The sequence below is a fragment of the Pristis pectinata genome, chromosome 5 (assembly GCF_009764475.1).
Source record: "Pristis pectinata isolate sPriPec2 chromosome 5, sPriPec2.1.pri, whole genome shotgun sequence".
Lineage (NCBI taxonomy): Eukaryota > Metazoa > Chordata > Chondrichthyes > Rhinopristiformes > Pristidae > Pristis > Pristis pectinata.
The window spans coordinates 28,223,097-28,235,706 of NC_067409.1; the positions used below are offsets into that span (position 1 = coordinate 28,223,097).

Genomic DNA, 12,610 nt, shown 5'->3' on the forward strand with positions numbered 1-12,610 from the left:
GGAGGCTCGAATGTGCAGGATCGAAAGAAGCTGCAGAGGGTTGTAGACTCAGCCAGCTCCATCATGGGCACAACCCTTCCTGCCATCGAGGACATCTTCAAGAGGCGGTGCCTCAAGAAGGCGGCATCCATCATTAAGGACCCTCACCATACGGGACATACCCTCTTCTTGTTACTACCATTGAGGAGGAGATACAGGAGCCTGAAGACCCACACCAACCAACAAGACCAGGAACAACTTCTTCCCCACTGCCATCAGATTTCTGAATAGCTCATGAACCCATGAACACAACCTCGTTATTCCTCTTTTGAACTATTTATTTATTTTGTAACGTATAGTAATTTTTATGTCTTGCAATGTACTGCTGCCGCAAAACAAATTTCACAACATATGTCAGTGGCAATAAACGTGATTCTGATTCTCTGTCATTATACTTCTTTGGAAAGGGAGATCCATCTGTTAAATGGGCATCAAATGGAAAGCACCCCAATAGTTATTTTACCTTTCACAAGGAAAATGGTTGTGGTTGCTGGAAGCAGATCGTCCCCACCCCAGGATATCACTGCAGGAGTTCATCAGGGCAGTGCCCAAGGCCCAACCTTCCTAAGTGGATTCTTCAATGACAGGGTCGGAGATGGGGATGCTAACTGATGATTGCACCATGTTCAATTCCACTTGAAACTTGAATGAAGCAGTCCATGAAGAACTTGACAATGTAGGCTGATAAGGCGAGTGCTGTTTGTGCCACACAGTGGCAATCTCCAACAAGAGAGAACCTAACCATGAACTCTTGATGTGCAATGGCATTAGCATTGCTGTGTCCCCATTCATCAGCTTCCTGGAATTGACCAGAAGTTCAACTAAACCAGCCACACAAACACTGTGACAACAAGAACCAGTCATATTCTGAGTATCCTGTGTCAGGTGACTAACCACCTGATAACCCAAAGCATTTCAGCCATTCAACAAGGCAAATATTAGGAGCATGATGGAATGCTCTCCACTGAACTGGACGAGGGCAGCTCCAACAGCACTGAAGAAGCTTGATGCCATCCAGTCCATAGTAGTGCACTTAATTGGTACCCCATCCACCCCGCAAATCCATCATTTCCTCCACCACTGGTACATGGTGACTGTAGTGTGTGGTGTCTATAAAAGGTACTGCAATGAATTGCCAGTAGCACTTCCCAAACCTGTGATCTCAACCACCAAGAGGGACAAGGGCAGGAGGTGCATGGGAACACCACCACTTGTATGTTGCATACCATCCTGACTTGAAAATATATTGCCAATCCTTCATCTCTGCTGGTCCAAATCCTGTAACTCCATACCCAGTGAGAGTACCTTAGACAGAAGGACTGCAGCAGTTTAAGATTAAGCTGTTCATCACTGCCTTCTCAAATGCTGTTGTGTATTGGTAATAAATGCTGGCAAAGCCCTCATCCCAAAAAATCAAATAAAAACAAATATATTGCACAGGTACTAATAATTGCAACATAATCTCCACAGTCAATAAAAATATATGATAAACTACTTTAATGTTAATTTTTTTAAAGTAAATTTAACAAACATTGTGGTAGGATTAAAGGTCCTTTCTGAATAAGGCATTCTCTAGTTTATAGACAGCAAAACATAAGGTAATATAGTAATTACTTACGTTGTTTTCTTTTTTGGGCTCAAATTTTAAAGAATGTATTATTTCATGTTGCTGTTTTACATTTTCTCTTAAAATGCAGCCCCTTAATTACACGGAAGTCTTTTTGCCACACTTGTGCACATTTTTCCATTCTGTCAGCCATTTTTTTTTCCTCTTTGCTCTTTTGCCAAATTTTGTGTTGGGGCACACAATTGCAAATTTTTGTCTGAACATATATCTCTAATATCCTTCATTTCTGAGAGACTGAGTAAGCTTTGTATCCATTGCAAGAGTTTCTGCTTAATGGCATGGGCATCCATGCCATGAAGAGACTCTAAATTAGGTCTGGGTTTTTTTATAATTGTCCTTTTTGAATTTTAATTTAATGTTCAACTTTTACACATGAGATTTATATAATATATAGACATATAATGTAAGAAGCCATAAACAACTGCGGACTGCAATTCAAAAGAAATCAAAAGCAAGTGTTTTGCCAATGGCATAGTTTACGAAAATCAAATTGTGCAGATTAACCATTTTTGGGACTGAATGTCTTTTGGAATTTGCATGTTTGTTAAATGCCAAAAATTATCTTTTGCCAGTATGCATTCTTCATCTGGAATATCATTAATTCTGATGTTTTCTTTGTATGAGTTTTCACATTCTTTCCTAATCTCTATCAAATAGCTGTGGTGGGTATTCCATGTGTCAATATTTTGGAAGAATATACTGTAATTAAAATCATGAATCTGTATAGCAGGAGAAACTCTCTTATAAACAAAATGCTGATTTTCAAAGTAATTGAGTTTGTACTTGCTTATATTCCTTAATATTGTGAGTGAAGGGTCCAGAAATCCCTGAACTTAAATAATTCCACACAGACAGAAATACTCAGGTCCTTCTTTGATTCCTTTCTTTGGATGTTGAAGATTTAAATCATGAGTAGTACACATAAATTGAGTATAGTGGCCACGATTTGATTTAAACACAATGGGACTACAGAAAATAGCAATAGTAGATGAAATCCAAATTGTATGGTGTTGGTTTGATGAACACTGGTTGAAGCAGACTTATTGTTGGAGTGTGTTATTAAATACAGCTTGCTTTGACATTGTCATAGGTTTTAAGAGCCGAAAGGTGTGCAAATTGTTAAAATCATTGTACATGTTAAATGAAGATGGATTCAATAATTTTGAGAATTTTCTTTCATTTTGGATTTTCTTCTATGTATTCTCCATCTGCCAGTTTAGAGTAACATTTGTTGTGAGCTTGGTGCTGCAGACTTCCCGATAACCTTGAATGTTGTTTGTAACCAACGTTAGTTTATCCATGTGCTCATTTGCATGCATTCGTTTTGCGAGATCAGCTCAAAGTGGGGTTTCACATGAAGGGTAGAAAAGTTAAGATTTTTTGAACCTGTTTTGATTGCAAAATTATTTTTCCATCCAGGGCACAAATGACAAATTTTCACTGACACGTTGGCGTAGCGAGGCTTGAGCAAAGAGAAGATCATTGAATAACTTGGCCAGCAGGCATCCTGACGTTCCTGTGTAACATTTTGCAGAGTGAATCATGCCGGCATTATCAACAGGCTCTGGAAATGATTCAGGTATTGTAACTTTCTTTGAAACTGAGAATCCACTGGTTTTAACTTGCATTTTACCATGATTGCTATTGGTGTCATTTTTGCTTTACGTGCGAGGAGAGAGAGTGTAGATCAGAATGATACAATAAATTCTCAAGGATTACTGATATTGTAAATGCAGGGGGATCCATTTCTTGAGTAGGAAACCTGACATCTGTTTTACAGACTTGTCATAGGTGTCTGCACCTGATTGTATCAGGCCCAAGCCATGGAGAATAAACTGAATTGAATTGCTGGGATGTATAGGAAGTGATGTGATGCTCTCAGTAGCTTCCTTTGGGGTTTCTTTACCTTTGCAGTTCAATGTTATTAATTCTTTTGGTTTCTGTAAAATGTTTTTGTGATCAAGGTTCATTTCTAACAGATGTGAAAGTAACTTAGCTATCAATTCAAGAATACCCAGGGCACTGTGGAACTTGAGTGTTTATGCTTTATGTATCTTTGCAACTTGGTTGAAATGTTTTCTCTCTTCCCCGCCAACCACCCCCTCCCACTCCACATTATCTACTCCTGCAGCTAAAAGCTTAAAAAGGTGTCTGGGGAAATCTCATTTTCTTGATGAATGTCACAGTGAAAATGTGTATATGACTATTCATTCTAAGTTCCTGGTGATATTTAACATCCATAAAAGCAAGTTTGTGTAGAAAATATATTGTGTACTTTTGTTAATCAGAATCAAAATCAGCTTTATTATCACTGACGTAAGTCATGAAATTTGTTGTTTTGTGGCAGCAGTACATTAAAGACATAAAAATTACTATAAGTACTTTAAACAATTCTTAAACCTTTCTTAAAGGTTGTTAATTTTACAGTACATGATTTACAACTCATTGAAATTTAGTAATTAGAAAGGGAGTCTACGTTATTCTTAATGAGTTTGATCTTTATAAAAAGATCAATTAGGAGTCTTCATTATCAGTGTCAATTTCATTGTTGCAAATGTGAAGTTCTGAGTTCCAGATGCATAGCTGCTGCAGCAGATATATGTCCAAACATACTCGGAGACACTTGGACCCTTGATCACACCTAAGAACATAAGAAATGAGAGCAGGATTGGGCCATTTGGCTGTTCAGATCTGCTCCTCCATTCAACGTCTTTGTGGCTAATCTTCTTTCTCAGCAATATGTTCCTTTCCTTGATTCTTTCAGTATTCAAACATCAATTGATCTCTGTTTTGAATGCAATCAATGATTGATCCTACCCAGTTCTCCCAGGTAGGGAATTCTAAAGATTTATCACCATCTGACTGGTGATATTTCTTCTCATCATGTTTTAGTCTACTTAGCAGTTGAGCAGCATCTGGGCCTATCTCTTCATAGTCCTGATGCAGGGTTTCGACCCGAAATGTCGACATTTCCTCTCTTCCTACAGATGCTGCTTGACCTGCTGAGTTCCTCCAGCAGATTGTTTGTTGCTCCAGTTTCTAACATCTGCAGTCTCTTGTGTCTCCTTTGATATTGTGAACCCTAGTTCTGCACTTCTCAGCCTGGGGAAGCATCTTTCCTTGTTTTAATGTCAAATCTTGTGGTTAACTCTGGAGAATAGAGACCTAGCCTACTCAATCTCTCCTGACATGATAGACTCACCATTTCAGGGGCCATTTTGAAGAATCTTTGCCCTGCCTCTGTAGCAAGTATATCCTCCCTTAGAAAAGGAGAATAAGATTATATACACAATACTCCAAGGCTCTTTATAATTGTATTAATTGTTCATTCATGTACTCAAAATTTCTAGCAATAAAGTCCAGCTGATCATCTGCATTCCTAATTGATTACTGTGTCTGCATGTTAGCTTTCAGCTGTGTACAAGGATACCTATCTCTTTCAACATCAACATTTCCCAATCTCTTGCCATTTAAAAAATACTCAGCACTTCTGTTTTTATCAACCAAAGCAGATATCCTCATATTTTCCACATTGTACTCCAGCAGCCACATTGTTGTCTGCTTGTTTAACTCCTTGATAGCCCCTTGAAGCCTCATGCGTCTCCATTGCTACTCACATTCTCATAGTTTCAATGCATTAATAAACTTGAAAATATTACTTTGATTCACTCAGATAGATAAGGGCCCAAGCACATGCCCCTGCAATCAGAGCATGTCAGCCTGATAAGAACCTGTTTATTCTTACTTGGTTTTCTATCTGTTAACTAACTCTTAATTCAAGCTACTCCCAAATCTCTACTTAAATTCAAACCTTGTTGTTTGGGACCTGATAGACTTGTGAAAATACATATGTACCACTTACACTTGTTCTTTATCATCTATTGCACTAAATAAATCCTTAGAGCTCCAATGTATTAATCAAAAGATGGGTATGGTCCTTCAAACATTAGGTCACCTGCCTTTCAACAATGGTTTCAGCTAACTTCAAAAATGTAGGATTGGGCAAAAGGAGAGATATTAATTACAGCCAGCAGGAGTGCTTTGGTGACTAGAGGAAGGAGCACTCCTGCTTTTCCTGGCTCCACATCAAAATTAACATTTTGCTTTTATCATCGTATCGTCTTGGCATTGGCCTCAAGCTGCGCTGCATCCATGCTAGTAAAATCTGAGCAGAGCTGTCCCTGCAGCTCAGTTTCCCAGAATGGTTCAAAAATTGGTCCTTGGGGGCCATTGTATGTGTAAGTGATGCCTGTTTTACTCATCTGAAAAGATGCTCAGCCCTTTAGCTGATCAGTTCTCTTCCAAGTATTCTTGAGCTGCAGAAATCAGCACTCATTTGTTCCAATTTCATTGTAAAACATGCACATTAATGCAAATTTGCCTTTGGATATTTTATATAGTGGTAATGACACTTAGGAGCAAATCACAGCTCACAAAATTTGCAAAAGAAACCACAAATCCCTGGAAAGAGTTGAAGCAATCAGTCAAGAGGGAATGAAGAGCTTAATGAAATTAGTATTAGAAATATTAGTGTATCTGAAAGGCAACAAATTCCCAGATCCTGCATCCTAGGATTTTGAAGGTGTTGTCTCTGGAGCTTAGTGAATGGTCCATTTTGTCATCTTGTACCATTCCATAGATTCCATAACAGTTGCCACAAATGTTAGCCCAGAAAGGAAGACGAGAGACAACAGGAACTATAAACCAGTTAATCTGACATCTGGAGTAGGGAAAAAGCTGCAATCTATTATTGGGGGAATGTTTTGGCCCTTAGAAAATAAAAATAGGATGGGGCAGAGTCAACATAGATTCGTGAAAAAGAAATAGTGTTTGACAACAACACTTGGAAATTTTTTGAGTTTTTAACTAATAGAATAGATGAAGGAAAACCAATTGAAGAGCTATTTTTGGATTTCATCCAGTAAAAGTCACTTGAGATTATTAAACAAAATTAGAATACATGATATTCGGTGAAATGTACTCGCATGGATTTAGAATTGATCAATGGACAGAAAACAGTTGGAATAAATGGACAATTTTATTGCAACAAACAGTCTGCTGGAGGAACTCAGCAGGTCAAGCAGCATCTGTGGGAGAAAAGGAATTGGACATTTCAGGTTGAAACCCTGCACCAGACCCAAACCGTCGACAATTCCTTTCCTCCCACAGTTGCTGCTCGACCTGCTGAGTTCCTCCAGCAGATTGTTTGTTGCTCCAAATTCCAACATCTGCAGTCTCTCGTGTCTCCATGGTTCATTTTATTGTTGGGAGATGGTGACAAGTGGGGTACCACAGGGATTGGTGCTGAGGCTCCAACTATTCAAAATCTGTGTCATGAGGGGATTGAATGCAATGTATCAAAGTTGGCTAATGATATAAAACCACTAAGATGGGTGGCAGTGTGGGCTGTGAGAAGAAAGCAGTGAAATGGACACATGAATTGAAGAGGCAAGTACATAGTAGACAGAATATAATTTAGGAAAATGAAATTAGCCACTTCAGTAAATAAATAGAGCAGGAGTATTTTTTAAATGGTGAGAGGTTGAAAGGCTGATGTTGACAGGGACCTGGGTGTTCTTGAGCACAAATCACTAAAAATTTACATGTAGGTACAACAAACAATTAGGAAGGCTAACAATGTGTTGACCTTTAATGCGAAAGGATTTGAATATAAGAGAAGATGCATCTTCCAATTGTCTAGGCCCTTGGTGAGACTGCACCTGCAACACTTAGTGTATCAGGCCTCCCTACCTAAGGAAAGATATACTTATGATAGAGGAAGTGCAGCAAAAGTTCAGAAGATGGATCCCTGGAATAACTAATTTATTGTCTGAGGAGAGATTAAACAATAGACCTGCAAGAATGCAGAATGAAGTGTGAACAGCAAAATGGAACATTTTATGCTGTACCCAAGTTCTTGAAAATTGGAATTACTTAAGTATTTAAAAAATATGGCCAGAATATAGAAGCAATGGTCCAGATCGCGTTGGGCAAACTCTGCTGTCTGGAATTGATGCCCACACTTTTACCAGGTCTGGAGAGCCGACCTCAGTGACCTCCGACATTGTCACGTTGGGCGGCATGATCCTGATGATGATGAGACCTCCGGCAGCATAGTGCTGAGATCTTGCTTTGGAAATGCCCCTGAAGAGCTAAGTTGTGGTTTTAAAATTAAAGTAAATAATCAGAAAATAAATGGACAATATTTAAGAACTAAACAAATTAAAAATTCAGGCTTGAATATACTCAATGAGCATTCAAAGGTCTCTGAATTAAAGAATTACAACCCTATGAAGAGATTTCTCCTCTTTTTCAGTCAAAAATGGCTGACCCCTCGTCCTAAGACCTGGCCTTCTGTTAGTTAAGAGGCACTTAGTATCTATCCTGTCAGTCCCTCACAGAATCTTGTCTATCTCAATGAGGTAATTTCCCATTTTTCTGAACTCCATGATAAATGGTACAATGTAACTTGATCTCTCATTGGAAACCATCCCCAACCATGGAATTAATCTTATAAATTTACGCTGTAATGACTCCAAAGCAAGAAAATCTTTGTTTGGATGCAGAGGCAAAAATTGCACATGCTGTTTCTAATGAGGGCCTCACTAAAGCCCTGTGTAGTCTCAATGAGACCTGCTTTACTTTTGTAGTCCAAATGCATCCTACCTCTCATCCACTGTCTTGCTAATTGCCTGTATATTTACCTCCTCATGAACCAGCACACACTAAGTCCCCAGTTCACCATTTACTGGTTTCTCCATGTTTGAACTGTTTTTTCTCATTTTTCCAATCAAAGCACATATCCTCTCCATTTTCATCACATTATACTCTATCTGCCACCACCTTGTCTACTTGCATAACCTGACTGTAATCTTTTGCAGACTCCTGCATTCTCCCTACTGCTCACTTTCCATCTAGTTTTGTTATATCAGCAAAATTGGATACATTGTACCATCTTTTCATTTCAAGTCATCAGTTTAAATTGTGAGAACCTGAGGGCCCCGGATTGATCTCTGCTGAAAATGATCCATTTATTCTGATTGTTTCCCGTCCTTTAACCAATCCTCACTCTTTGCCAATACGTTACTCCCAGCCCCATGAGCCTTTATGCAACAACCTTTTGCGTGAAACCTGTTCCAAATGATTTTTGAAAATACAAAGATATTACCAATGCTGTTTACCCATTAGCTGTCCCTAGCGTTATATGCTTCAAAAATATTCGGTTTGTTAAACACAATTTTCCCTCTAGAAAATCATATTGACTCTATCTGACCACAATTTTCCAAGTGCCTTGTTGCTTTGTCCTAAATGATGGATTCCAGGATGTTGCTGCCAAAAGATGTCAAGCTAACTGGTCTATGGTTCCTTTATTCTCTCCTTCCTTAAATCACAATGTAATATTTGCCAGCTTCCTGCTGGGACTGTTCCAGAACCTGAGGAAGTTTGGAAGATCATTACAATGCAAGCACTATCTCTAGCCACCTCTTGTAGAACCCTGGGATGCAGGATATCAGGTTCAGGGAATTTATCCAATTTTGTTCTCATTAATTTCTCTATTATCTTCTGAAGCGATATTGATGATTGTTACTTCAGACAGTTATTTCTCCTCCATTTCTTGCAGACCGACTGTTTTCTGCAATGAACAGAAGTATAGAAGTTCAACCAGGTTTTCATTCACCAGTTTAACTTCTCTCACCATTTCTGCATGGGACCAATGTTTACTTTTTGCTACTTTGTTTCTTTTTACACCGCTTGAAGGTCTTATAATCTTCTTGTACATGTCTTGTTAATTTACTTCTGTAATCCATTTCCAGCTTAAATATTTTGATTAACCAGTGTTTATTTCTAAAAATTCTGCAATACACCATTTCAGTAATGCCATCTCAGTTCAGCAGTTTTCTCTTAGAGCTTTTGGTGTAACTAGGATTCATTTTTATTTTAAATGTATTAACTATACATAAATAAGTTATGAGCAATGAAATACATAATCACTTCTTCAAGTAGGATGCATCAACTAGTTCTTTCTGATCAGAAAGGCATTGGCCAGCACACTTTCATATCAGCAGAATGAGCGCCTTGGATTTCATGATGAATTTTCAACATGGCTAATCTGTTCATTTGAATTTCAGCAAATGTTAAATGTGTTTCAAAAATAATTTAAAAGAAATTAAAACAAATAGTTGACTATTCGAATGAAGCAACAAGCCAAGCTTATGAACAAAATAAAACTCTGGCTCTGCCATGTAATTAATAGCTGCATTTTTGAAAGGTCTTTTAAAACTATAGAAAACAATTGGAATATTAAATTAAAAGTTGGATACATGATCATAAATTAAATGCATCCAAAATGCATGTCTGATTGATTCTGAAGCCACACCAACTTTCAGGCCTCATTTATGCTTCTCTCCAGCATCTTGGCCACCAGGTTGATTGGGATGGCCAACACAGCTACAAAGTTGCATGGATGTTTGGGGTGAGGTAGGATGATCAATCGTGCTTGCAGCGCAGTGGAGCGTTTCTGTTACGCCATTCAAGATCTGATGGAATGAACTGAGCTATTTTCACCTGTGTTTCACAGTTAGTGCCTAAAAACTGACCAATGGATCCTGATTTATGCATTTAAGTAATATAAAGTCTGTTGCGAATGGGCATCCTAACTGATCAAGTCACCATGGCATTTGCACACGCCTGGTTGAGGTGAGATACCAAAGTTTGTAATGTGAACTTCATTGGTTAAAGTGGTATTACATAACCAGCTGTAGATTGAATTTCTGAGAATTTCCATCATTTTCTGTTTCTATTTTATTGCTGAGCTGTAGTTCTTGAGCCATTGTGATACTCTGTTTGTTAAACTAAACTGAGACTTAAGTACAGATAAAAAGTCTTTCACAAACATTTCTACTGTCGCTTTTGTGTTAAATTAAATGTGTTATTATTGCGGTTTCTGCAAACTTAGACCCTAAACGATTATTTCGAAGAAAGAAATTGTTAAATAGCTGAGTAATTCAAGAAAAATGTGAATCTATGGTGACCACTGCACCTTTTATCTAATAGTGATCAGTTCGGTTGTTTTCTATAACTACCTTTTCTTCCTTTATTTGTACCAATTACAACCTTTTTAAATGAGAAAGGGAAACAGATTTGTATCCATTTTGAGAATTAGTGTTCAGATGCCACATAATCTCACCTGATGCCAGAAACTGTGGCCAGCTCCTGTCTTTGAGGTGAGAATTAAAAGAAAAGTCACTATGTCAGAAACACTATGAGAATACCGTAATAAACTTGAAGCCTAATATTGTGCATTGTGTTAAGCTTGTGAAATGGAATTTTAGAACATGTTATGAGTTTGTGTTTTATTAACACCATAGTTTAAATGCACTATTAGTTTTCTGCTTTCTCAGAATCTAATAAATGTGTGCTCTGTAGTTCCAATTCCATTTTATAAAATTAATTAAAATATAGTTTGTGTGAACATGTTTTCTTTTGTCTCCTTTGTCCAGAACCATATGGAAACATCTAACATTTCAGTCATGGACAAATGTCGATATTATGCCTTTTTTTAAATTATAAACCCTGCTTTATAACTTAGGCAGACCTTCTCTAATAGCTATGAGGGAAATGACAAGAATGGTGATATTAAATTTCTCTAGACTAACAGTAAATTTTTCCATACTGCTGTCAAAAATGTTGAACATCTGGAACCTGCTGCGCGAGTGCATGGCTCGCTGCAGGAACATTTTATCAATTTTTAGTTATTCTCTTGCTACTAAAAATTTTCCATGCAGTGCTTCAGATCAAATAAAGTCTTGAGCAGTTAAACCTTTCAAAAAAAAGTTAAACATTGGGAAGGCATCATTTTTTTAATGTTACTAGCACATGGGGATTTGACAGTTTTTCTGTCTTAAAGTGCATCTTGGTACGTATAATGAAAATTCTTTGTAGTATTTGAGTAAAAAAACATCACTTGACAGTTTTATTTTGAAACTATATTTGTGCCTTTATTATGCACAATAACTTTAATGTGATTGTGAGCAGTAATGCCACAGAGTTAATGTTTCCAAATCATAAGGACATGCTTTGTGGTTTCTTTTAAAGTTTTGGGAATTCCATATGATGTTGCTGTATTTTTAACCCAAAGATCAAAATTGCTTGTTTAGTAATTTCATCCTAATTGTCTTATGGTATTGAGCTACTGCAAATTCTGTTGTTGAGCTCATACACATGTATCACATGTACATCGAAACACACAGTGAAATGCATCTTTTGCATAGAGAGTGCTCTGGGGGCAGCCCGCAAGTGTCGCCACACTTCTGGCACCAACATAGTATGCCCACAACTTCATAACCAGTACGTCTTTGGAATGTGGGAGGAAACCGGAGCACCCGGAGGAAACCCATGCAGACAAGGGGCGAACGTACAAACTCCTTAATATGTCTTTTTTGAGAGATCAAATATTGTCTTGCTAGTTTCAAAAAAGTATCCCAAGTGGCCTCGTTCTGTGAGCCTGTAGCCTACTCCCTTCATGGGCACAGGTAGCTGCTTTCCTGATTTCAAAACTCAATTACTGCTTGTGAGTTACATTTGTAAGTATTTGAATGCTGGTTCTTGCTTGCATTAATTAAATCAATTGTCCTTGTACTATATACCCTCTGACTATGGCTAGCAACTCTACCTGTTAGCATTTCATTTCCATGCTTATCAGGAATCATAAGCTTTGAAGATCAAAGAAATAAGTTAAAAGGTACAGTTGATGTGCTAAATGGATCAGTTTCTCTGTTCTAGTACTAACTTTCCCTCTAGACAAGCTGCTTCAGTAGAATTATAACACCAGCATCTACCTGACTATGTGGAAAATTGCCTGGCTGTATCTTGTTCACAAAGAAAACATGGCCAGTTAATGCCCAGTTCACTAGGCAAAAATGAGTGTGATGGAATATTCAGTGT

General features: G+C 37.8%; 1 protein-coding gene across 10 annotated transcripts in view; it reads left to right on the forward strand.

Annotated features, from left to right (window-relative positions):
* The window catches only part of mpp7a (MAGUK p55 scaffold protein 7a), a 359,286-nt gene that overhangs the window by 148,624 nt on the left and 198,052 nt on the right, over nucleotides 1-12,610 (forward strand). For all 10 annotated transcript variants that reach the window (XM_052015631.1, XM_052015634.1, XM_052015627.1 and 7 more), the window contains one exon: nucleotides 3,086-3,245. In XM_052015631.1, coding sequence (XP_051871591.1) covers nucleotides 3,209-3,245 — 37 coding nt within the window. In that variant the 5' untranslated portion in view covers nucleotides 3,086-3,208. The remainder of the gene's footprint in view (nucleotides 1-3,085; nucleotides 3,246-12,610) is intronic.